Genomic DNA, 26,123 nt, shown 5'->3' with positions numbered 1-26,123 from the left:
TAGAACTTCGGCATTTATTTATTTTTCCCTGCCAAAGTAGCAGCATATTGGAAGATGTGGAATATTTTTTCAGACGTTTCTTTTTCTTTCTGCTCCTCATTAGCAACAAGTATTGTACGACATCATCAAACAACGTAGACCATCTTTTGCTGAACTTAACCTTGTGTGACATAATGGTTTCACTAGCGAGTGCTTCAACGCTTCAGGCGGATTCTGGTTGGCTGGACATGATAAGGAAATTTGTGACCGATACTCTCCAGGATGGCAGCAAGCTGAATAGCAAGCAGGTGAATAGATTGCTGGGTGTGACGTGGAGACTAATGCAAATACAGCAGAACAAAGGTAAGATAAGAAAAGTTTCTCGAAAGTGGCATCTGTGCACTGGGAAAGGTTGAGTTATTTTGTTGTTTCTGGGTCACTCTGTCATATATCCTTGGTTATTACATCCATAGTATATTCAATTCACCTGCATAGACAGAATTTTCATACGCAATACTGAACATTGTTTCATTTTTAGGAATGTTGCTAACTTTATATTGCTGATGCTCAAAATTTAATGTATTTTTTTACTTGTCTTCAGATTTTACTTCTTTTACATCTTAATCATAGAATTCTAGAATCGCTCAGGTTGGGAAAGACCTTAAAAATCATCAATACAACCCTAACTCTTAACAACCCTCTGCTAAATCATGTCCCTGAGTGCCACATCAAATAAATTTTAGACACATTCAGGGGTGGTACTCAACCAGCTCCCTGGGGAGCCTATTCCAGTGCTTAGCAGCCCATTCTGTAAAGTTTTTCCTGATATTCAACCTAAACTTAGCCTGGTGCAACATTCTTAAGACATTCTTAGAAATTAGAAAATGAAGGAGTTTTGTTTACTGGAAGAAGATAATTACCAGGGAGGAGAGCTGTGTGATGCTTTCATATTCAGTCCTTATTTATAATCCTTCATGTAACTTGTAAGAATTCTAGAGTAATGCTATATGACAGAACTAGTTCTCCGGTAACATGAATGGTGGTCAAGGCCAGGTTGGATGGGGCTTTGACAACCTGCTGTAGAAGAAGATGTCCCTGCACTTGGCAGGGAAAATGGAACTAGATGATCTTTAAGGTCCCTTCCAACTCAAACCATTCTGTGAAATGCCAGGATGGATCTGATGAAAGCTGTTTTGGTGTTTTATTTTGATCTTTTTCTAAGGGAAAATGCGTTCTGATTATGACTTAGAGGACCATTAGAGCACTGTGTGTTCTCTCCTATGCCTTGCCAAAGTAATCCTTGACTGTGATCCAGATAAGATGTTGCATGACGTGTTTGTTCAGTGGCTGATACAAGACTTATTAAAGAAAAAAGAGTTTTTCAGCAAATGTTAAGGTGACAGTGGTCTGTTGTGTATCAGTCTGGTAGAACTGAATTCCACAGCTAACTGGAGTTTATGGAAAATGCTTTGCCCTTGGCAACAGTTTTCACTGTTAGTGTTGTAAGACAAGATGATGTCAAGTGTCCCTGAAATACATTTCAACAGTTAGAAGTTCTTCCTTCCAAATGCTTTTTGGTTAGGAATTTGTCTAGTACTATCTCCTAGACAACAAAGGTAGTAACTAAACATTCCTATCTACACTCCAAAATTTAGCCTCCTGTTGAAAACAGATTGTAGTCTGCAGTCAGAGTTGTGTCTGTCTCACCATCTGAGCTAAAGCAAAAGAGGTGGTGTTTAAGAAATACATTTCCAGCTATTATTAAACTGTTAAGTCAGGTGCTTCGTGCTTTTTCTTGTATTAAAACATTGATTTTTGCTTTGTCTGCCAGACCTTTGCGAATAGCATAGGAAAAAAAAATGTTTAACTGAAGTAGCACTTCAGTTTTTCCTAGACATTGCAGAAAATAAATGAAATGAGATTAAAAACAAAAACAAAAACAAAAACAAAAAACCACCGCAACAAAATCCTCTGCAAATTTAAGTGAACTTCCAAAAGATTGGTATATATGGATCTTGTCTGCTGATTCCTTAAAGGCTCAGGAATTTTGCTGCAAGTAGAAAATTGTTTACCTCATAAATCTCTTATCTGTTGTGTGGAAGGTTTCCCTTGTTTTTTCTAGATAATCCTTGTGCAGTACAAAAAGCCTGCCGAGATGTAAGAATGTAAGATTAAACCTCATTTACTAGGTGTTGAGGAAATACAGCTTCTACAGGCTGGATAAATGGGCTGGCAAGAACCTCATGCATTTCAACAAGAGGGAGCACACATGCCTCATCCATCAGTACGTGCTGGGGCTACCAAGATGGAAAATGGCTTGTCAGAAAAGGACGTTCAGTGGACTGTGCCCTAGCAGTTTGCCCTAGTGGTAAAGAAGGCCAAACAATATCCTGGTCTGCATGAGGAGTGTTGCCAGCAGGCTGAAGGAAGTGATCCAGCTTCTCCTATCAGCACTGGTGAAACAACGTGGAGTCCTGTGTCTGTTGGACTTCCCAGTTTGAGGGACATGGAGCTATTGGGAATAGTCCAATGAAGGACCACAAAGTGGTAGAAGGGTTGGAGCATCTTTCATATGAGGAAGTGCTGAGAGAGCATGGAGAAGGGCAGGCTCATGGGAAACTGATAAATGTTTGTGAACACCTGCAAAGAGAGTGAAGCCAGGCTCTTTTCAGTGGTGCTCAGTGACAGGACAAGAGGCAAACAGCACAAACTGGAAGCACAAGGAGATCTCTCTGAGTATCAGTGAAGACTTACCTGCTGCATGGCTGAGCATTGGCAAAGGTTGCCCAAGGAGGCTGTGGAGTTCCCATGTTGGAAGTCTCTACCCAGAAGCTGTATGGTCCTGGACAGCCAACTTTAGGTGATCCTGCCTGTGCAGAGTGCATGGACTAGATGGTTTCCAGAAGTTCCTTCCAACCTCGAATAGTCTGTGGAAGATCAACAACGGCTTTTTTTTCACTTTAGTTTTTTTTACAGTGCCATAGAAATTCTAAACTGTATTGTGCAAGATGATAGTCCAGAACTTGGTACATACTGAAGGCAGAACTCTGAATTGTTTTAGATCTATCTTAAATTGAGATGAGTGCTCTGAAAGTGTTTGCTTTGTTTAGAAGACAACACAAAAGAAAAAATGAGCTACGACAGTCAGTGTTTTCTTAGAACATAGTGGAAATCAAAGGAGGGAAGGGTAGTTAGGGAGAAGCAGATAAAACAGAAACAAACAAAACCAAAACAAAGTAATCCCACTACCCCAAACCTAATAAAGGTGAGATTAAATAAAGCCCATTGTTAACCTCCTTGGCATTATGCAACAGAAGTAGGCTGATATCTTTGCGTTTTTTTGTTTTTTTTTTTTTTTTGTGAGTTTGTTTTGAGTAGCTATTTATGCTAGGGTAAAAGGCACCACTTAATTTGTGTGTCTTGAAAAGCTTCGAGCTGACATCTGAAGATATCTCTCCACTGTTTAGGATCAAACTCTGTTGTATTTTTGATTAATTTTCCTTCAAAAATTTCCTTCAAAAACAGCCAATTCAGAAGGAGAGTGGCCACATGATTAAAACTAGAGTATGTTAAAAGCCATGAGTGCTTCAACTGCATTTTGGAAGTCTGTACATTTTGGACCTTTTAAATACTACTTTTTTAATAGTGGATTTTAGAATTTTGTTTTTAAACTTGCCCCGTTTGTAGGAACCAATTAGAATAGTAGAACTAGTTTTACAGAACATGCAATGGAGAATTATTGGAAGGTGGCTGAATCTTCTGTGTGCTTAGAATATTTATTTATTTACCACAGTTGTTCAGTTAACATTCATACCTTTATATGATTTCTAGCTAATTTATGAACTCCTAGCTAATTAAGAGTAGGCTAGTGTGCTGTTTAGGAAATGCTGTCCAAGATAAATCCAGGATTGTGAAATGGGTGAGTTAATGCTCCTAGTGAAGTCAAAATAATGTAACAGTTTATCCTAATCAAAATTCCTTCTAATATTTGATATATTTTTTGGTTGACAGATTTGTTAGATTTCAACTTCTGAATGGCTGCCTGCAGTGTGATTGAGTATGACCATGCAATTTCAGGAGTTTCTTGTAGTGTGTCTTTGTACAGTAACTTAAATACATTCCTTGTTTTTGCTGGAACTTTCCAAAGGTGTCCATCCCCTGATCTGGATCTGTACTCATTTCTAGTATGGAGTATTCTGGTTAAAATGTGGTTTCCATGGGCAGAAGTAGCTCTGTTCTGTTACTTTAACTGTTTTTGAGTATGTAACTTAAACTGCTCTGTTCATTTCAGTGTAAAACAAAGGACTGTATAATCTTTTCACGCTTAATTTTTACCTCCAATATTTTAGTCTGGCTTTTAAAGAAAGTGTTTTGCCATGTTGTTAGTGTACTGTATCTTCTGTACTTGCTGGCTGGTTTTAGATGACTTTAACATACAGTTAGAACTCAGACATTGTTTTAAGCCTGGTGATAAAGTACAGCTGGCTGAAGCTTCAGAGAAGAACAGGTTCCAGTGCAAGTTTGGCAGTTCTCTTTGTAGTGGCTCTCCAGTGCCTCTGGAGGTATGTTTTCGTGTTAATCAGAAAATGTGACTTGGAGCTGGCTGCTTCAAAGATGTGGAGAGGTGATCAAACTGATGTGTACAGGGAGAAAGATAGCTAGTACGGAGATAACTGAAGACATTGACAGTGAGATTTTGGATCCGTTGATGAAGAGTAAAGGAGAGTGTTTTTATTTCTGTAGGGAAGAGGGCTGTGGAGTGCAGCTGTGGAAAACAGGATTTCATTAATTCTGAGCTACCTTGCAACCTGGTGCACTAAGTTGCCTTCAGGAAGCTCAGAAGTTTTCATTTGTATGTTGTCTCTATATTCACATGCTTCTTTCATAAGATACACAACAAGGTGATGGAATGACTTAGAATTCTGTTTAGCAGTAGTTGTGAAACATTTTGGGCCTTCAAAGATGACCGTAGATATTTTGAGATGCATGCACAGGACGTATAATCAGTATATATGCATGAAATCAAAACAGTAAAAAGCACTGTTTCAAATTATTATTATTTTTTCTTTCTAGTGGCTACAGAGCCGTTGATTAAAGCAGTATATACACTGTACCAGCAAAGGAATCTGCTCTTTCCTGTTCGTACGTTGCTTTTAAAATTTTTCAGTAGAGTTTACCAAAAAGAAGATTCGAAGACTCAAAGAATCAGGTAAAAAAAACTTCAGTATTATTTTAATTTAAACACAGCATATTTATGTCAGAAGTTAAAGTATTAATTTTCTCCGTGTGTATGTGTAGTGAAATGTTTGTGTGGGTGTGATTTGGCACTGTCACTGAACTTTCAGCAGTTAGGTGCTCTGTGAGTTCAGGTTGGTGCGTATAAGCCTACGTGTCTTATTTTTTTTTCCTCTTTAATCTAAGTACTGGATTTAATGCTTAACTTGCAATTAATCTCTTAACAACAAGCTCGTTGTTTCTGATAGTGTGCTAGTCTTCCCTAGGTTGTCAGTGCTCTGCACCTATAGCAATGGACTATATGGTCCATATGGAGTAATGGTCCATTACTCCATCCTGAGGTCATGGACTTGTGACTGAAGTGGTTCTGTTAGTGCATGTCTAGCCCAGTGTGTTATTCCTCTTTAATAAAAATACTTTTCTTTGATCCCTTTGGATGAGTGGCCCTGAAGAGACTAGGGTTAAGAAAATATTCTTGTTCTTTTGGTTCCCAGTTTCTTGGATCTATTAGGTACCAGAATTGCTTCAGGTAAGAGGAGATTATTCTCTATGTTGCTGTTAGAGTTTTTCAGTGTAAGATTTGTCTAAATTATTCTAGAAAGTTTGAGATTTGTCAACTCACCTCGTTCCAGCTGTGTAAAATCCTCAAATACAGATCAGTCTGTATCAGCCTTGACGTATGTGAAAGGATGTATGATCAGATCCACAATATCTGCTTCTGCTGCTAGGCAAAAATCAAACCTCAGGGCTCCCAGAAACGCTGTTGTTAATTAGTGAAGTCAGTTTTTGGGAATTCTTTTCTGCAGCTCTTCTACTTGTAAAATGGGCAGGTCTGAATGCAGATAATTAGATGTAGAGACAGAAATGTAGCATTACTACTTTAACAGTAGGAAATAAATGAAGGAGTTTGAAAGATGGGGAAAAAAAAACTTGGGAACATCCCATTTTTCTTTTCTTTTTTATCCAGACTGAAAAGAAGATGATTTTTTTTTTTTTTTTTTTCATACTCAGTTTCCCAGAGCTCACGTAAGCACTGTTATCTGTACTTACTGCAAGTCTCGAAACATGTCATCCACAGTTTCATACAACCATCTAATGCCTAGGAGGCTTTGCCTTTCTACCTTTAGGTGTCACAAGCAGCAGTCGTTTTCCTTCTATTCTCTTTTTCAGTCCTCTATGTGGAATGGTTACATTTTCAGTAACAGGAAGTTTCTCTGTAAACATTCTGATTCTCCATCCTGATTTTTGTGTCTAATTTCCTTTTTTCTAACCGCTAATCCTGCAAATTGAACTAAATTATTCTTCCAGTTATCCCTTATAATTCCATTTTACTATGTTTTCTATATTTGCAATGTTCAGCTTTTTGTTAATGTTCACAGGGAAAATAAATGACTTGGCTGTGAATGGCTTGTGGTTAGGGAGAGGAATTACATACGTGGTTTGGTCAAAGTTTTTGGTATGATTTTGTATATCTGGAGGTGACAGATCTGTTAAGGGAGTGAATGTCTTTGAATGACTGCACCTTTAGGAGAGTCATGGTTGAGGTAGTTTGCCTGCATGCCATAGGAATTCAGTGAGAAGACAAATAGGATACAAGAATCTTTAATTATTGCATTAATAATTAAATTTCACTTGAAAAAATTAATTTGAAATTTAGACAGTGTAAGTAAAAGACCTATCTAAAAATCTTCATTAATCTCAGTATTTACAGTTTTATGTATAATATAAATAGAAGTATAATAAAGTCTATAATAAAGAGGCAAAGCAGATTTTAATCGCCATTTGATTAAGAATTGAAAGCAGATGAAAAAGAAGTTTTGGATCTTCAGCATGGGGAAAAGATGAACTTCGTTATGGCTGGCATAAATGCTTGATTTACTGTGGTAGTTGCATAGGAGAAGAAAATGAACTAAAATAATGTTATGAACTCCTACTCAAAGCAGTGAGTTCTTGTTTGTTGTTCTTTTTTAAGATGCATCTGAATTGAACAACAAGATGTCAGTAAGATAGAATTGAATTTGAAAATTTGGTAAAAAGAGTAAGAGTTTGACTGGGGAGTTCAGTAGCATTCAGGACGTGGTAGTCACAGTGAATTTTAGCTTGACTGATAATTCATTAAATACAAAATGATAAAACTCAGAAGTGGGGATGTTGCTTTGCTGGCCTACAGTTCAAAGAAATACTTTCAAGAAGAGTTAAAAGTATGTGTTGCAAGAACTATGGATCAAATAAATACCTTTATTGTAACCCTCATATCATGTCAGTGTGCTCTGCTCTTCACATGAAATATTAATATATTTATGACAAGCAAATCATCTTATTGCAGTTGTTGTAATTTAATTACACCTAGCCTTAAAGCAATTTAGTCAAGACTGGGAAGGGTGAAGGGTTGTGTTATTTTTTGCTCCCTTTCTTTAGAAGTCGAAGTAAGGTTTTATCTCGCTGGTTGGCTGGCTTGCCTCAGCAGCTTGCTCTGCTTGGCCTGAGAAACCCCGAGCTTTCAAATCAGCTGATCGATATCATTCATTCTGCTGCTTCTCGTTCGAACAAGGAACTACTGCAAAGTTTACAAGCCACTGCTGTTCAAATATATGGTAAGACTTTGCACTACAGCATACCGCATTTTTTCAGTCACTTGGCAGGAAAGTTGCAGTATGTTGAAAATATACAGGTTTTCTAGGTGAATGTCAAGTGTGTACTGCGTGTGAGGGGAGATCTGTTCAGAGTCTTGCAACGTAGATTGAATGGAACCGTGGCACCATGTATGTCACTTGTCAGAGTGGCAGAGTGATTGGTCAGAGTTAGCAGGGCTTTACTCTGATGGCATTTTTTGTGTATTTCAAGAAGTTTGAAATTTGACATTTTTAAATACACTTGGCAAAATTTCCCAAAGATTTTGTCTTCCATTAATTTATTCCGCCTGTAAAGTGTACTTTAAAAAAAAAAAAGAATACATTTCTCTGGAGTTATGTTGTGGTGTGTTCTGGCAATTTTGTTGAGAATATTGTGATACATTTAGATAATTGTCTTGACCAAGGCACATGAAGTGGTCTAGTTTGGTTCCAGTTTGAAGATAAGCTTGCACTGCTTGCTCTTGAAGATGTGAAATCTGAAATGTGAAGAGGACACATATCAAAAGATAGAATCTTCCAAATGTTATTGCATTTAACTTTATTAGCTACTTTAGAAGAGTCTGAAGTGTATTTTGTACCTAGCTTGTAATTCGTTGTATTGTTTCAGACCCACTAGATGGCACTCTGGTTCTTCTCCCAGCCGAGGCCCAGCGGCGGCTGGTGCAGCTGGTGTACTTCCTCCCGTGCCTGCCTGCCAGCCTGCTGGCCTGCTTGAGTCGCTGCTGTATCATGGGAAGAATGTCCTCCGAGCTCGCTGCTACCCTTATTGGGATACTGCGCATGAGGTAACGTGCTCAATCTGCTCTTTTATTAGGGGTGAAAACACCAATGATTTTGTTAAACGTGAACTTCATTATTGGTTTGCACACGTTTAAATCTCGAAAGATCAATACAGAATGTAACAGTTGGCACCATGACATAACTTAATGCTTCTGTCAAATAATACTCCTCCACTTTCCCTTTGACTGTGTCCTTATGCTAACCAATTTTCTGCAGTGCTTGACAACAAAGTCATATTTCTTACGTGGCACTGAGCACCCTCTACCCAGAGTTTTAAGACTCGTGGTCTTTGGTCTGCCACTGGTGGTGGCTTTTCCTTGTAAATACTGTTCATTCCAGTACATGAAGGTGGCCTACAGGAAAGCTGGGAAGGGTCTTTTTGTAAGAGCTTGTTGCAACAGGACATGGAGAAATGGCTTTAAACTGGAAGAGGGTAGATTTAGACTAGATAATAGGAAGAAGTTCTTTGCTGTGTGGGTGGTGAGACACTGAAACAGGTTGCCCAGTGAGGCTGTGGATGCCCCCCTCCCTGGAAGCATTGAAGGCCAGGCTGGATGGGGCTCTGAGCAACCTGGTCTAGAGGGAGGTGTCCCTGCCTATAGCAGGGGGTTGGAACTAGGTGATCTTAAAGGTCCCTTCCAACCCAAACTGCTCTATGGTTCTTTGGCTTGACCTCATAAACACTTTGACTTGACAGTGTTTGTAGTGCAAAATAACCAACCAGCGTGTATTCTCCTGTTCTGCTTTGTTTTTAAAGAATTAAAACTTGCTTTTCCTATAATTATCATGCTTAAATATTCAAGTCATGGTTACTACTGGGCGAGTGCCTTGTTAGAAATTATTGACACACTTGTTGTTTTGCTCCTGGCTTGAGTTTAATGATGAAGTCAGGGAGAGGTTGCTGTTCCATGGAAGTGAGTGGAGGCTAGGATTTCATGACGTTATTAAGTATTGTTGGAGACTGCATAAATGAACAGTAGCTAACCTTGTCTGAATTATACTTAGCAACATTTGTTTTTTCTTTGTGCTTTTTGGAACTTAAATGTTTTTCTTAAACAATAACACAACACAGTGCTTTGCCAAATAGCCATAAAACTTGAGCATGATGTGATGGTGATAAAATTTATAATATTCTCCGCATAACACATTGCTGCTGTAAAAATGAAAATCTCTTTTTGGCTTTGGTAACATGGATCTCCACTTAAAAAAAAAATTCATTGCCATATGCTGAGAATTCAGTGGCAAACTGAACAAATCAAAGGAAAGCATTGTGTGAACTGAAAATAGTAAAACACTGAGGTGCTTAATTTTTTTAAATTAGGTCTTACCTGATTTTCAGTAGGGGAGATTTTTTCAGTAACAGTATAGCTGTACTCTGAAGGTACTAACTAGGTGGGCTGCGGGCATTTGATCATTTTGGCAGAAGATGTGAGAGTCTGCTGGAGGGTGGTGTGCTTACCAAAAGTAGGGTTACATTGTGCAACAGAAGAGGAGGAGCAACTTTCATTTCTCAGAGGTGTAAAGTCTTTTTATCTTAATTTATGGTGTTTGGAACATGTTTTAAATGAAATTGGATTCAGAGGCTGTGGATTATTGACCTAAGAAGTTGATCTGAAATAACTATGAAAAATGAAACTTGTGTAAGAGATACTAATCTTAACTGAGCATTGTTTCTCTTTGGTAAGTCAGTTCCCACTGTGTTAAGAGGAGTCAGTGTTAAATAGGAACTTGATCAGTTGTCTTTAGAAATGCACCTGAAAATAATGCAAGTCTTTGTAAAGGTTTAAATAAGGCTTTTGTAGACAAAATGAATGCGATGGTGTTGAAAATACTCTCACCTACATTGCCAACTTTAGTAGTAGGAGTCTTAAAGAACTTGAAAGGACGCTTGACTTTTTTTCAGCTGTGGCTCAAAAACTTGTTTCGTGAAAGGTGTTTTGTTTTCTGGCCAGTTGTAGATTTTTATCTTAAGAATTTCATTGTAGGATGCCTATAAGAATTGGAGAACCAAAATGATGTCAGAAATTGGCTGCTGTGAAGTGGATGCCCAGAAAAAAAAAATTCTTTGGGACCATTCTTTGGTGACTGAAATTAGCAACCATGCTTGCAAAAACACAGAGATAAGTAACAACTGATATTAATTTCTGGAGAATGGAACAGTCTCATGTGTCTTTTTGGAATCTCTTTTGGGAAGAGATTTGTGCAGTTGAGGAAACAGGGATCCGTTTTCTAGATCTGAAGTGTATCTGGGCTTTTACGAACTTCATTACCTATTATTGCACGTTGGGTACATTAAGTAATTTTCTAGCTCTTATCAGCAATGCCTAGCTGGATTACTGTGTTCGTTTTAGTGGCTTGCTTTTGAGTAATGATGTGGACAAACTGGACTGAGTCTAAAGGAGAGCAGACAAAGAACAGAAAGTCTGTTAGCTGTGATAATGGAGAATGACTAACAAATTGGCATTGTTAGGCAAATAAGACTGTGAAGGAGGAGGAAATTCTTGTGTGTGTAAAAGGTTTTTGAAGAGGAATGAGAGAAAGCATTTTTATCAGGATTAAAAGGTAACTGTGGAATGTAAGAAAAATATTTGCTTAGAGTGCTAGAGGGAAGTACTAGAATAGACCGTGTAGGAAGAGGGTATAGCATATGCCTCACAGGAGGTATTTAAAATTGAGTGAATGAAAGTATACCATGGATGGCAGAGGGTACAGCCTTGATGAAAGAAAGAGGGACCAAGTAATTATCTGGCAGTCATTTACCAGAATTGTGTCATTGTGATTAAGTTAATCATAAAGTTCTTGAAAATAACAGTACTATTTTACAATATAAATAACTTATTGCTGTGCCTCGATGTGATTCCTTGGACATTTTCTGATGCTTTAGCTTTAAATTTTGTTCAAAGCACCTGAGGGGACCTCATTTATCAGTAAAAATGGTGTTGTCACTAGATGGCACTGTTTTTCTTCCATTGCGTTTTGGTTTTCTCTGTGAGGGGGTAGTTTTTCTAAATCTCTTTTTGCTAAGCCACCTGCTTATCTGTCATGCTTTTAATAGATTGCATTCAGTAGCTCACTGCTGTATGTGGTAATTGTTTTCAGTGTCTTTGAAAGCCTTTATTTCCACATTATTTTGACTCTTGGACCACGTACGTTCTTAGGAGCATCCTCAGATGTGCATACGTGCCCATGTATGCTTGTAGGGAGAAGCTGTGTGATAGTGAATCTGATGAATGTACCTATGGATGATAAAAAGACTGTTAAAATTGTCCCAGGAACAATCGCTATAAACTGAAAAAACTTACATATCTTGTGTGTGTGCACATGTGTGCAAACTGTAGAAGTAAATAGTAAATGTATGCAGATGGCTTAAACCACTGTCCTGTCATGGTATCAGCCCGTGAACATGAAATTGCAATTATTGTACAATTTGAAAGCTTTTGTTGATTGGAAGTGGATCCTTAAGACATCCTGTGTTTTCCACTTTTTATATTTGTGATGGTGAGATCAGTAGCCAGGTGGTTTGCAGGAAGCCACCGAATGAGCCGTGCTGGACTGCATGTGCTGAGAGATGATGCTGCCACTATTGCTGTATGTAACGGGAAGGCTTACAAGAGTGATCATCCATGCTGCTAAATTACTAGAACAGTTCCTGACGTGCTTTTGGCTTCTATTCACTAAAGCTGTCCTAGAGAGTGCAGTCCAAGAACCATTTGGACATTTATAGTGGCTTAAATAGAGCCACCCTGTTTAGATTGGTGGCAATTTAAAAGTGCAAACATAGCCAGACAACACTAATTGATGTCTTTTGCCAGAGAATGAGCCTTCCTGCTGTCAGTTCTCTAGGTTAGATACAGTTGATGAATTTCACATGAACATAAGAGATTGAATGTGGTGGCTTGGCTTACCTTCCCCTCTCTTCTTCCCCAGTCACTACTGTGCAGGACCTGAGATGTAATTAACTTTAAATCCAATCAGGTTGGGATTTGAGAGATGGAGAGTTAGGGGATGAAAACCCTTTTCCCTACAGAAGGGGAAAGGTCTGGAGGAACATGAGAACAGTCTGTGACTTCAGGGTGAGAGAAATTAGAGGTAACAGCTTCTTGGAAGGAAATAAGTTCTCTTAGTCACACTCTGATTTATGAAGCAAATGGAAGGATATGGGAAATATTTTATAAAGTGTTTGCCCTGAATCTGCAAGATGGAGTTGTCATTATTTATGTGGCAGAGCTTTAATGTATTAAGACAAACCTTTTGTTGTGATGCAACATGCCATGTTCGTAAGAGAATTAACATCAAAAATTATTTTTCGTTCATGATTTATTGTGATAGCTTGTAGTTAATTGATGTCTGCTAATTAAAGAATGGTTAAAATGTATTGGGTACAGAATACTTGTAATAAATTAATACTTACTTTTAGAGCAGCCCTTATAGTTAATATATAATCTGAGTACTTAGTGTGATGTATTCTATTCTATGAAATTTGGATTAAGAAATGTAGAATATGACCTTGTAATCAAATATCTTAACTAAGATATTAGATTGCTGCTGCTATGGGTGAAGTTCTGTTTCCTCTTAATGTGTTTTGTGGTACAAGTGAGGAAAATCTTTTTGGCATAATCACATAAATGCAATTTGTTCATATGCTTTATTTATGCATAATAGTTACAAGCTTTTAAAACAATTTTATCTACTGGAATGGAGTGTCTGGAAATCACTGCAACAGGGAGTTGCACATATAATACTGTACTACCTAGATTTAAAATAAAAAGGTATTCGTAGGGAATTCATTTATGGCATTTCTCATTTGAAGTGTGCATAAGTGAGATTTCCAGTGGCTTCACAGAGCCATTTCTTGTTGGGCTCTCTCCCACTTGCTTCTGCTGCTGTAGAAAAGAAGGATGAAAGCCATACACAAAGGCTGAGCACTCTCTCCAAGCAAGACATAGAATCATGGAATGGCTTGGTTTGGAAGGGGCCTCAAGGATCATCAATCTCCACCACCTTGCCACAGGCAAGGCTGCCAACCTCCATATCTAATACTAGACCAGGCTGCCCTGGTCCCCATCCAACCTGGTCTTGAGCACCTCCAGGGATGTCTGGAGGTCTTCTGTCATTTATGTCTCCGGACATAAATGATGTGGGAATTCCTAGACTTCGTAAGCTGTTATAACTGAGGATAACTTGCATTCTGCTTGTCATCCCTGTAGATGGACTATTTCCTTAAAAGGTCGTGCTTCACAGTATTCTGAAAAGAAAGGCAGTTGGTAGCATCTCATCAAGCAAGTGGACGTGTTGGTTCCTGCTGGCCTCAGGAGCCTGGTGCTTAGGAAGATTGAGTGGACTTCTACCTTCTGTTATAACAAACACCAAATATGCTATCCAGTTGTTTTAAGTCATAGTTTTTAGGAAATATTACTTTATATACTTTTCTTAGTTATGTGATCTGTAGTCTTTGCCAATGTGGCTTGAGGAGGTACAGTGAGAATATAAAGCATAGTTCACTAGGAGCCTGCACTCTGCTTTATTAAAGACTCATGGAATGCATTGATGTAGTGAAAAAAACCCATTGCTAAATAAGTATTTACAAGCAGGGAGAATCTTGGAGAGAATATCGTAACTCATTGCTGCAAATGAGAGCTTTTCTCTCATTTAAAATAAAACAACACCCTCCCTCTGTCTCTGCTTTCAAGTCTACAAGTGGTACAAAGGAAGGTCAGGTGGATATGTCTTGGAGCATAGGCTGAAGAACATACAGGTGTAGGAAGGTGTAGTTGTTACGAGTAGATTGCTAAGAAAAATATAAGAATGGTGAAGTCTGTGTTCACCCTGAGCTTCAGATCCATGTGTGTTATAGCACATTCTTTCATCCAAATCTTGCTCACTGTTATGTGAAGCTTAAGACTTGAAAGGGAGAATGCTAAGCTTTTCTTTAAGGACATAGCCCTCTCAATTTGTCCCCGTGTTCTTGTTTGCAGTTTGATATCCCTAACCAAGAGGAGAAGAATTATATTACTGCATTTACAGTTGCACCAGGCAGTAAATGCCTTTTGCTCATTAGTGAATGTTTTTTCTGATTTGTGCTGTCGTTGATAATGTGTAAGCAATTTTTTTTTCTTCAGACAGCTTTTGCAACCTTAGAGCAAATGAGTAGCAGACAGGCTTACTTTTAACAAAGCATAGTTCAAATTGTTATTTTTTTTTAAAATAGGATTCACATTTTTCTGCAAATCCTTCTTAATTCCTCACGGGTGTTTGTTGTGTTTTGCCACATCTCCAAATGGAAGCACTTGATCCTTAAAAAAAGATAACCTCACACCACTAGCAAATGATTGCCTATGTACAGCAGCCTGTTAAAGGTAGAGGAAAAACTCTTCACTTGCTTCCATAGTTTATGTTCAAGACCTGTGCTGCCTGCAGCTAAGTCGATGTGAATGAAAGAAACATGGAAGCAGGGCTGGAAAAGTAGTCAGAGATGCTGAGTTTTCTATAATTTCAATGTCTGCTTGTCTTGGGTTCCTGCCCTTTCAAAATGTGGTTTGCAGACATGGTGTCCCAATCCTTACTGTGACAGTGTAACACAAAACTGATTTGTGTACCTGTGGATTTGTTCCTTCCAGTGTGTTTTGTCTATGTGCATGTAATTATTTAGAATGAGAACGTGGGAACATTTGGGATGTGTTGTAATGTACTTGCCAAAATTTTTGTGCCAGCTAATTCTGTAGTTCTTTCTTTACCTTATACTTCACAGATATTTTTACATATAAGCACCACGTTAAAGGTTTGTTGACAGTGCTACTGGTTTTGCAGCTAGGTGTGTATGTAAAACACGAGGCGTTTGTAGTGCTGCTGTGTGGAGATTCACTAAATGAGAGACTTGTATGCTGTTGTCCTGGAAGGGTTTTAGTCAGCAGCTTGGACAGTGACCACTGAGCAGTGTGCTGAAGAGATGGGAGTCCTCAACTCTAGAGAACCTGCTCCAGCATCCTCGTGGAAGTCTCCTGCTCCCAGTGAGAGGCAGCTAAGCGGGTTAGTCTTGATAATTGAACTCTCTAGGCTGATATCAGGCTCACTGTGTTGAGAGATTGTAGATGGCCTACGTCATTAAAATAGGAAGTCAAAAGAAAAAGGAAACCATTTCTTCATCTCTTTCTCTGGAAGACTTGTGAGTGCAGCACCTGATTGATCAGTGGAAGATCTGTGAGTGATAAAAGGTGTTGCATTGCAGGTCTGTGGTTCTGTAGAAAAACTCAGACCTGCTTCATGCAGTGATAACAACTTCTTTATCATGTTTGATTGCAGTGTGTTTATTCTAACTATCGTGAAAGAATGAGTTCACTTTGCTTCTCTTACAATGAGGCTTTATCCAGACTCCTGGGTAGGCAAAAAGAGATGCTGACTTCTGTTCTGATGAGTTGCAGAAAGATAGAATGTGCATCTGGGAGGTGGTGGTGTGTCAGCTGTGGTAGATGGATAAGCTGACTGAATGGTACTTTGGTAGAGAGAGTGTTGTGAACTTTGTTGGTAGGCTTTGTCATTTCTCTTTCTGGGTTGTTTCTGAATAGGCTACAGTAACTGCAAAGTGCCTGCAAAGATCTCATGAGCCTCCAAGGATGTCTGTCTTCTGCTGTATGAACTGATCAGTTCTGTCCACCTTTTCTTACCCTTAAAACCAATCCTCTTCACGGGAAGACCTTTCCTACACTGTATCTTAGTTTTCTGGATTTCTTTTTGTAAGTATTATAGAACCAAAAGGTATTCAGAATATATCCTCAGAGATGCTGGAATGTAATTCTTCCTTATTCATGCACGTTTACCCCTTATGAAGGCTTCTGAGAGCCACGTAAGGCCAAAAAATGTTTCTGAGAAAACATATTGTCTATTCCCAACTCCATAGTAAGTATTCATGTATCAGCTACTTCTGTTCATCATTACAGAGTGTATTAATTTGTCTAGTGCAGATGTGAATTTTACAGATCTTTATTTTAATATTAAGTAACATTTGGCATCATGTTCCTCACTCCACATTCTGTAAGTGCCAGTTAGCTTCCCAGGTGGAAGCTTAGGACTGCTAGCTGTTCAGCTCATTCTTGTGTTCTCTTAGGGCTGAGGAGTGAATGCCGTCGTGCCTTGATAATTCCCTTCTGCTTTGTTTGGTTCCGTAACGTAATGTGTAGCTGCTTGAAGTTACAGCAGTACATCTCATGAGTCCCCAGAAGAGTTCTGCTGAGATGGGAACCTGCACAGTTTCTTCTGTAGTGAACAGGGATATGAGTTCTGCTTATAGGCCTAAGATGATTGGGTGCCTTCCTCATGCCATGGGGCAGACTGCTGGCTGTAGAGGATCTTCGGTAGGTTTTCGTCTCCTGATAAACTTAAAAGAGAAATTGTTATCGGCATCTCAGTGCTTAACGCACTTGCTGAGGATGCAGAAAATTTGTGTTCACCACCTTCCTCTGAAAGGGAGGCCAGTTTCCTATTTCCTAACAGAGAAACTTGGTCATTGGACTATTTTGAGGGGTTCTCCTCAAATATATAAAAACTTCTAGCTAAGCTTTCTTAATTAGTTTTTCACTGAGTTGGAGTACGGGTGGATTTTTATTTTTGTTTGTCCAGGAAATGGGTGAATCAGCTGATGGCCGTGCCTGACAGTATTTGCCTGTTCTGGGTGGAACTGAAGTGTATCAATGGAAGGCAGAAAAAACTCCTTTTAGGAAACTCCTTTCAGTACAATTTTATGACATAGAAGTAAAGGAACAATTGTAGGAGGCTTTGATTAGCTCTCTGACCAGTGGTTAAAATAAACTTTTAATGGGGTCATTCAGCTCAGACTGAGTTAGGTTTTTCAGCTGGTTCTCTTCCAAATACTTAAATGCTTCTGTAAAACTGCAGGAACACTGCGTGCTAGAATATCCTGTTATGGCAGTGGTTCCTGGAATTTGAAAGAATTGGATTTTGATTTCCTTGAACAGAAAACTCAGATCTTTCATCTTAGACTTCTTGAATTGTGTAATCCTCACATTTATGAATAAAAGGGTAATAAGTATCAGTGTCTCAAAGGAACTGTGAATCTTGTATTTGATTTTCCTTCTTACTCTAAAAAATACTTGAGGACTGAACTCAGTATTTTTGAGGTTCATTACACTTATTTTCAATTTTATTACTGAACAACAACAACAAGTAATAGTGATAATTTCTATAATTATTCCAGCAAGTTTCATTGGGGCTCTTCTATGGGAACCCTTTAGGTTACTTTAAAACTTCTTATGACTGTGTTAAAACCAACACCTGAAGCCTGAACCAGGAATCTGTTGGTAGCTAATTTGGATGAGGAATCACAATGATGATAATAGGATTTGGTTGAGAAATAATTACTTGTGCACGAACTGCAGTTTACAAATTTTATTTGCAATCCTTTTATGTAACCTAAGCTGAAAATAACGGCATGAACAGAAATGGATCTGCTGTTAAAAGTTAGCAGCAAGTGGTAGAAGTAATGATGTGCACACATGTTGTCATAGATAAATATGTTCTATGCTAATGGCAAGAGAAGCAGTGATTTCTAAGTTAATTGGATTCAGATTTCCTTTTAATACCGTTTGGTGTATGAAAAGGGCTACCTAAAGGTGCAGTACTAAATCTTGGTAGAGGTGTTCTTAGGGAGAGTGGATAACCTTATGGAAATGGTAGTTAAATGTGAGTTTGGAGTAGCTGTCTGGAAGGGCCTCACCAATACAATTTGATAACAGGTTCCCATTGCAGTGAAAATTTATTCAAAGAGGGGAGATTATAATGAGCTTGTTGCCTCTATTCCATCTACAGATCATTTTTTGTAAAATGTTCAACATCCCATTTATGAGCATTTAACCATTTTAAAATGCACGTAGTTCTTAATCATCCATGGTAGTAGTGTTACTATATTTGACATGAGATCTCCAAAATGGTTTGTAATGTGACTGTAGTATGTCAGTGTCTGTTCTAGAAATAAGTTTTAGTTCTGTGTTCTCTATTTCTGGCTTACCTTAACACAAATCCCAAAATGGAGTATCTTCAGCTATGCTATAGACATTGGGATTCTGAGCTAGTTGAGGCATTGATAACTAGTTAGGGTTTGTGTTTAAATTAACTTTATGCTGTAGTGTTCTTTTTGTGCTTGCACTACTAGTAAGACATGGGTCTTAGTTTTAATCTGGTACAGTGTATTTGTGAGATGCTGATCCAGTCCTTGATTTAATGACCTCATGTTATTTTTTTCCATGCTGCATTGTGTGTTAAATGCACCACAGTCACTGGAAGAGTGTTTATATACAGTTATACTTCTTCCTTTGGGAGAAGACCCCTTGTTTTATTTACTGTATTATGTCTGTATCCCACTTGGAAAACCAAGTGATTTCCCCTTTTGTGGGATTCTGTGCTGTGTTTTTCACAGCTGTAGGAGATGCTGGGGAAAGACGCTGCCTGCCCACACAAACGAGGAACTGAGGCAAGGAAAATGCGAAACACAGAAGTACCTGCTAGATGGAGGAATTAAATGAAACACTTAAGAGCTGTTTTTTTCAGAGTACCTAGTGTTTTCTGTCTTCAAAGCAGGGGTCTGTCTTCAATTATACTATATGTGCAAGTGGAGCTCTAGAGGTAGGTCAGGCCTGTGTGCTGCTCTTGAAGATGCTTGAAGCTACATTACTCCACAGCTGTTGCTGTTCTTTCAGTCTTATACTCATTTTTGAACTGTTGCAGTGCTGACAGTAGGAAAAGTAGCATAAGAGAAACCTCCACTATGAATAAGGTTTTTCTGTTCTGAAAAAAAAAAATTAGTATTGAACCTGAAGATGAGACCTGATTGGAAATATTACTGCTGAGTTACTGGCCTCCAGTTTTACGAAGTTTGTGATTTATCCAGCATTTCATGGAACTTCTGCAGTACAGATAAGGATGCAAAACAGTATGCCTAAAACCTCTTTGCTCACCTGAATTTGTAAGCTGCTCTGTTCTTACTTTCCATCTCATGCCTGTTGCACATTATAGTTACTAAGGCAGGAGCAAGTCAGACTGTAGGATCTTTTGTTACATATTCTTGGTTAATCCATTCATCTGTGAGTTAATGAGATGGGTTGTTTTTTTTTTTAGAGACAATGACATATAACAACATTGTACTCCAAGGCATGTGTACAAAGGCGAAGCTGAAGATTATAGGCAGCTTCCTCTGTCACTTTCTTAATTGAATGCTAGTTTATGTTTTTTATGTATGTGATAGCTTTGGCATTTTAAAAAAGTAGATTGTAACTGAGTTCCAGGATTCTGGTTTTGTATGTGCATGCATCAATGCAGCTCTGCTTTCAGATGAGTCTTAAAAGCACTCAGTAGTCTCTTTCTGCGGGTTTTTTGTGATCCTCGAGCGGAATAACAGTGCTTCTCTCTGCTTCCTCGTATGTAGACTCCAGTGACACTTAGCACGGTATCCTGCTGGCATGCTTGAAACGCTTGTTCTGTTTCCGTGTGCCTGAAAATAGTTAGGTATGAGTAGCAAACCAACACTGGTCAAACATGTGAAGGATTTCCAGAGACTTAGCCATAAGCTTCAGAATCTTGCTTGTGGGTAAGCTAATGTGAGGAGCAAAGAAGGGCAGTGATGCTGCTTTGGACAAAAGATCTGCATAGCCCAGCACATTGCCCATAGCACCAACTGTGAGTGAGATGTGTAGAGAAGAACGAAAGCAGGGCAAACAGAGCCCTAGCACTCGACATTACGTTTCCACAAGTATGTATGGTTTTTAATTTGAGAAACAAAAGTGATGGTCTTACAGATTGCCCCTGAAAAGGGAGAGGTCAAGCAGCTGCGATAATAGGTTTGCTGTGTCTTAGCACATTGCTCCTTTATGTGCTTTAAATTGTGAAGCAGGTCTTCAATTCTTTATTTAATAGCTTCAGCTACTCTAGAGTGGACAGTGAAGCTGCTTTGAAATGGTATCTATTGTTGGTACAAAGGGCTTTATCAAAATCAGTGAACGTAATGAAAAATACGAGTAAGGGAGATCAAATTAATTTAGTGTGTGTTGGCTGTTGTCGCTGTAGGAAAGGTTATAGCAGGTTTAGGAAAGTTTGCTACCTCAGTAATTCAGTCTGCATGACAACTAGAGCCCACGTAGGGGCACAAAATTCAGTGTTATTTGTCTGGAACAGACCAAATTCTGTTTTTGAAGCTGTTCAAAATGCTACTCTGACAACAGCGGTTAGAAACAGGAGTGCTGACATTAATAATTTAGCCATGCTAATTGATTGCATTATGCCATTAGGTTGTGAATTCTTAATGACATGTTTTTTTAATAAACTATCTACTGTTGGTTTTGTGTAGATCGTCCTTTGCGGGCTGGAAGTGCCAAGTGCAGGATAATGCAGTGAATGATGTGGACTATTTCAGCTTCTTGTTTTCAACCCTTATAGGTAATTCATGTGAATGTCATAATTTAGAATTAACAAAATGAAATTTGTTTTGGTAGTCGGTTGCTGGGTATAACTTGGAATAAACGGTGAAGCAGTTACTTCCTGAAAGAGATTCTGATCTTGTTGCGTATTTTTGTTGTGATATATCCTTTTTTCTCTTGATCCGATTTCTGACACCCTGTTTATATGCTTTGATTTTCCATTTTGGTGAATATTTACTTAGTTTTTCTTAATGTCCTGTAAATATTTTAAAGAAGTATGAGTAAAATCTAAATTCAGTGCATAGCTTGAAAGAATTTTTTTTTTTTTAGACTCATCTGATGAAATGAATGTCTCCAATTGGCTCATAACAATATGAACGTAAAGTGCCTTTTGGATTACCTATGGACATGATTGCACCATTAAAAAAATACCATCAGAATAAAGTGTTGAATAAAGCTGAAGGGAACTGCCCAGAGCTGTCATGTGCACAGAATCACCTCCCTGCTAGATTTGCACTCAGATATCCCCACAGAACAGAATTATTGTTACAACTTACTTTGGGAAGGTGCAGTGGTTAAAATGGCATGATGTTACTGAGAAATATTTTCCAGTAACTTTCCCTGTGGTAAAGACAATAATTTCTAGCTCTCAATTACTTTGCATTCTAAATTAGCTTTTTCATGAAAAACTGATGGCAGTGGTATTGATGGTGCAGAAAATGAAAATAAGAACAAACTGACTGTTTTGAATCAGCAGTTCTGCTTTATTAAAGCATTTAATACCTGGCTAGAAATGATTAGGCAAATTAATTTTTTTTAAGCCCATGGGGCTGTTTGAAAGTCCCTGCATTATTTTGTGAACACCCCATGAATTGTCATGCATTGTGTCTGCTTTTTCATTTTTTAAAGATACGTGTGTTGAAAATATGATGTGGCCTTTGTATGGTCTTGCATACCACGTGATGGTTTAAATTGGTATTCTTTCGATTTGCTGTTCTCTTTTGAAAATCAGAGAGCAGATTTTGATACACTTAATTTAAAATACCGAGCAAGATCTTGTGAATGATGCTGTTAAAGTAGAAAAGTGCTTGGCTTGACTCGTGACACTGTTGTACTGCTTATTTTTCTCTAGGGTTTTCAAGAGAGGAGTTGACTAGTCTCCAGGGCATTAGAGGAAAACCACACATTAGCCAGACACAGCTTTCACCTGTCCGTCTTTACCTAACAGATCTGGACCAGTTTTTACACCACTGGGCTGTGACAGAGGTAATACATCAACACTAATTCTAAATGACAGCATTCAGTCTCCAAATGCTCTCTATCCCTTTTCTGCAGGTGTCTAAAATCTTGTCACAAGTTGAAAAAGAATGCAGAATGTTACAGCAGTCTATCTGCTAATTTTTCCTTACAGCCAGCAGATAATAATTTGGAGGAAGCTGTTTTAAAAGGTGAACACTCAGGTGTGGTGTTCAAAACACTGGTCATGGAAAAATGGATGGAAGCCTTGGTGGAAAATTCTCAGACACTGAGATGTTTAAGATCAGCAATACAGTTTGGCTTTCAGGAAAAAAAAACTTGTAAAAATATTAATTATGGATAGTTTCCTTTGTGAAATTTCATTCTTATATTTATTCTTACATATATACTTATAATTAAAAAAATACTTGCATTACATTTTTACTTGGAAGTAGAATTAAGTTGGTGTCGGTGGCTTTGAGTAACTTCTTTATTTAATCAGAGTTCACTGGACTATAAACTTCACTGTGAGTTTGGTACCTGTTTGTAAGATCCTGAGTATTGAGAACTAAAAGCTTAAGTTTGTTATTGGTTCTAAAGTGATCTGAGCCACCAGACTTTATTCAGAACTAGTAACTATTAAATAATCTTCATTGTGGCTCAACTCTTTTTTACTGTTCAGGCCACGGAAGCCACTTTAAGGTGTGAAATCATATTTTAAATCATGTCATTTGTACAGTATTTATGAAACCTGTGACGAATACAGAAGTAACAAAGTTTTAGCTGTATGACGTATTTTGGTTTTTCATTGCAGTCGTTTTTGGTTCAAGAAAGTAATGCAGTGGTTTTTTGACTTCTACTTTGTGGTGTTTAAGTGACGATCTACTAAACATAATGACAGTCCTAGGCGTATATTGCACATGTGCTGCTTTCCATAGAAAAGTATTTTGGGCAATCTTATTTCGTACCATGACTGATACAAAACCTCACAGGTCCTACCTGCAGTTATTTGGCTTGCCAGAACAGCTGGACTTTCCTTGTTATTTTCTGTGCTGTCTCTTTTTGAGCTGCGAATGACACGTCCTCTCAGCAGAAAAAAAAGCCCTTCTCCAGTATTGAAACACTAGGACATTTTATCTTCCTGCCCTGTACAGAACACAGGATTGTCCCTCTGTGAACTCACCAGAGGAGTCACTTTCCAATCTTTCTTAGCATATTATATATATTTTATCAGCTTTTGAGAATGCTACCCTTTGTGTCCTCTTTCCATCCTCTTTTTTGATTCTTCACAAACGTATCAAAATTGACTGAGAGAACCAAATTATAGGAATATGTTAACCTGGAGACAGTGAAATGGGTGGATTATAGAAAACTTGTTTGCATCCCTGTTTCCTGCTTTCAAGTTTGATCTACTTCTCTTAGCACAATCTGTTGCTTTGGTGCCAACAAAAAGAGTTGTTACGTATAGAAACTTGTTTTTGTCAGGTTCTCCAAAGCGAATAGCAGCTACTAAATAAACAGCTGGATATCCCTGATTAGTTGTGGAAAAGGATTTGGACGCTGTGCAGAACACTGCAGTACTGATGCATTCATGTGTTAGCATAAAGTCTTTTCTGGGACTAAGTAATGAGAGAAAATAGGAACAAAAGTCCCTGTATGAAGAGCAATGTGACCTTCCAGATCTGTGGTGTTTTTGTAGATTCTTAGCCAAGAGGATATTCCGGATTGCCAATTACCCCACCCTGAGCTTGATAAGAAGGTTGGAGGATTTTCCTCCATAGTGTATTTATCATTGTGGAGAGAAAGTTATGATAGGGAACAGTCGACACAGATTTATGAAAAACAGATTGTGCTCAACCAGCCTGATAGCCTTGTCCACCAAGCCAATCATCTTGTTGCAGGAGGGGAAACTAATACGTATTTTTTGTCCTGGATTATGTGAGGTTTTTCATGCTGTCTCTCAGAATATCCTTGTCTGTCAACTGACAAAGAATGGCTTAGTTAAGTTGACAGTGAGAAAAGTGCCTGACTGACCAGGTCTAGAGTTGTGATCAGAGGCACAAAGTCTGGGTGGAACCAAATCACTGTGATGTACCCCAGGAGCCAAGGAAGCCAATACTTTCTAATCTCTTTATTAGTGACCTGTTCAGTACTGTTCTCCTGCTTCAGACATGTTGATCTGTGTTCTATTTTGTGTTCAGTTTGTAAAGAAAATACTCTGAGGTCTGTATTCCAGAAGAACTTTATAATTTGGAGGCTGGATTATTTAAAAAAAAACAAACAAATGCCGTCTCAGGGGAAAAAAAAAAAAAGAACAAACTCTCAGTTCCTCAGGATTTGCCAGATGTTGCCCTGGAATGCTTTATAGAGAAAATAATTTCCACCAGGTGTTGAACAAATTGCTCTTTTCTGAAAAGGAAATAAAACTAACAGTGGCAGTACCATCCAGAAAGCAGAGATGAAGTCTTTGGGGAAATGAAAACTGCCATTTTGAGGACTTCTTTTAAGATGCCTTGAGAGACAGTGTGGTATGACGTCTTCAAGTGCATTGGATCTGGGTCTGAGGCATGGGTGGGTTCTTTCTTCCTGGGGTTGAGGGAGGTAGGTTTGAAGAGCACTTTGTTCAAAGTAGATATAGTTAAAGATGATAGTGCTGTTGTTATAAAGTTGGAGGCCGGTAACGAGCGGCGTCCCCTGGTGGTCTGTCTTGGGACCGGTGCTCTTTGACATCTGTATCAATGACATCGACAATGGAATCAAGTGCGTCCACAGTGAGTTTGCTGAGGACACCAAGCTGAGTGGTGCAATTGACACAGTGGAAGGAAGGGATGCCATTCAGAGGGACCTCAGTGGACTTCAAAGGTGGGCCCAGGTGAACTTAATGAGGTTCAACACAGCAAAGTGCAAGGTTTTGCACTTGGGCCGAAGGAATCCCAGGCATCCATACAGACTGGAAGGAGGGGTTCTTGAGAGCAGCCCTGCAGAGAAGGACCTGGGAGTCCTGGTGGATGAAAAGCTTAACATGAGCCAGCAGTGTGCTCTTGCAGCTTGGAAAGCAAGTGGTATCCTGGGCTCCATCAGAAGAGGGGTGGCCAGCAGGGACAGGGAGGTGGTTGTCCCTCTCTACTGTGTTCTTGTGAGACCCATCTGCAGTACTGTGTCCAGGTCTGGAGCACCCAGTACAAAAAAGACAGGGAGCTGTTCGAGAGGGTCCAGAGGAGAGCCACAAAGATGATCAGAGGACTGGAGCACCTCCCCTATGAAGATTGGCTGAGGGAGCTGGGCTTGGTCAGCCTGGAGAAAAGAAGGCTGAGGGGTGACCTCACTGCAGCCTTTCAGTACCTAAAGGGAGCCTTCAAAGAGGAGGGGAATCAACTTTTGAAAGGGTAGATAACAGCAGGACAAGGGGAAATGGTTTTAAGTTGAAGGAGAGAAGATTTAGGTTGGATATCAGGGGAAGTTCTTTCCAGAGAGAGTGGTGAAGTGCTGTAACAGACTGCCCAGAGAGGTTGTGGATGCCCCATCCCTAGAATGTTCAAGGCAAGATTGGATGGGCCCTGGGCAACCTGGTCTAGCATTAAATGTGGAGGTTGGTGGCCCTGTATGTGGCAGAGGGGTTTGAAGATTCATGATCCCTGAGGTCCCTTTCAACCTGGGCCATTCTGTGATTTTGTGAAAGCTGAGTACTTTCAGATCTCAATTACTTTATAATCAGATGATTTCTTGTCCGCTTAGAAATGTGCTTGCAGTCGGGATGATGAAGGCACTAAATCTCTTTAAACTAACTATAAACTTGGCCAACTTTCCATCCACATTTTTGCATTCAGTGGGAAACATTTTC

General features: G+C 38.9%; 1 protein-coding gene across 1 annotated transcript in view; it reads left to right on the top strand.

Annotated features, from left to right (window-relative positions):
• TEX10 (testis expressed 10) overlaps positions 1-26,123 on the top strand; it is a 50,510-nt gene that overhangs the window by 13,982 nt on the left and 10,405 nt on the right. Inside the window, exons 6-11 of the mRNA XM_042839957.1 lie at positions 104-342; positions 5,053-5,188; positions 7,633-7,808; positions 8,455-8,632; positions 20,977-21,065; positions 22,179-22,312. Of these exons, the coding sequence (XP_042695891.1) occupies positions 104-342; positions 5,053-5,188; positions 7,633-7,808; positions 8,455-8,632; positions 20,977-21,065; positions 22,179-22,312 (952 nt within the window). The remainder of the gene's footprint in view (positions 1-103; positions 343-5,052; positions 5,189-7,632; positions 7,809-8,454; positions 8,633-20,976; positions 21,066-22,178; positions 22,313-26,123) is intronic.

The sequence above is a fragment of the Centrocercus urophasianus genome, unplaced genomic scaffold, assembly GCF_019232065.1.
Source record: "Centrocercus urophasianus isolate 14NV4802_14NV808 unplaced genomic scaffold, USGS_Curo_1.0 seq_11, whole genome shotgun sequence".
Classification (NCBI taxonomy): Eukaryota; Metazoa; Chordata; class Aves; order Galliformes; family Phasianidae; genus Centrocercus; species Centrocercus urophasianus.
The sequence above is the reverse complement of the archived record's forward strand: the minus strand, read 5'-3'. Positions and strand labels throughout refer to the sequence as shown.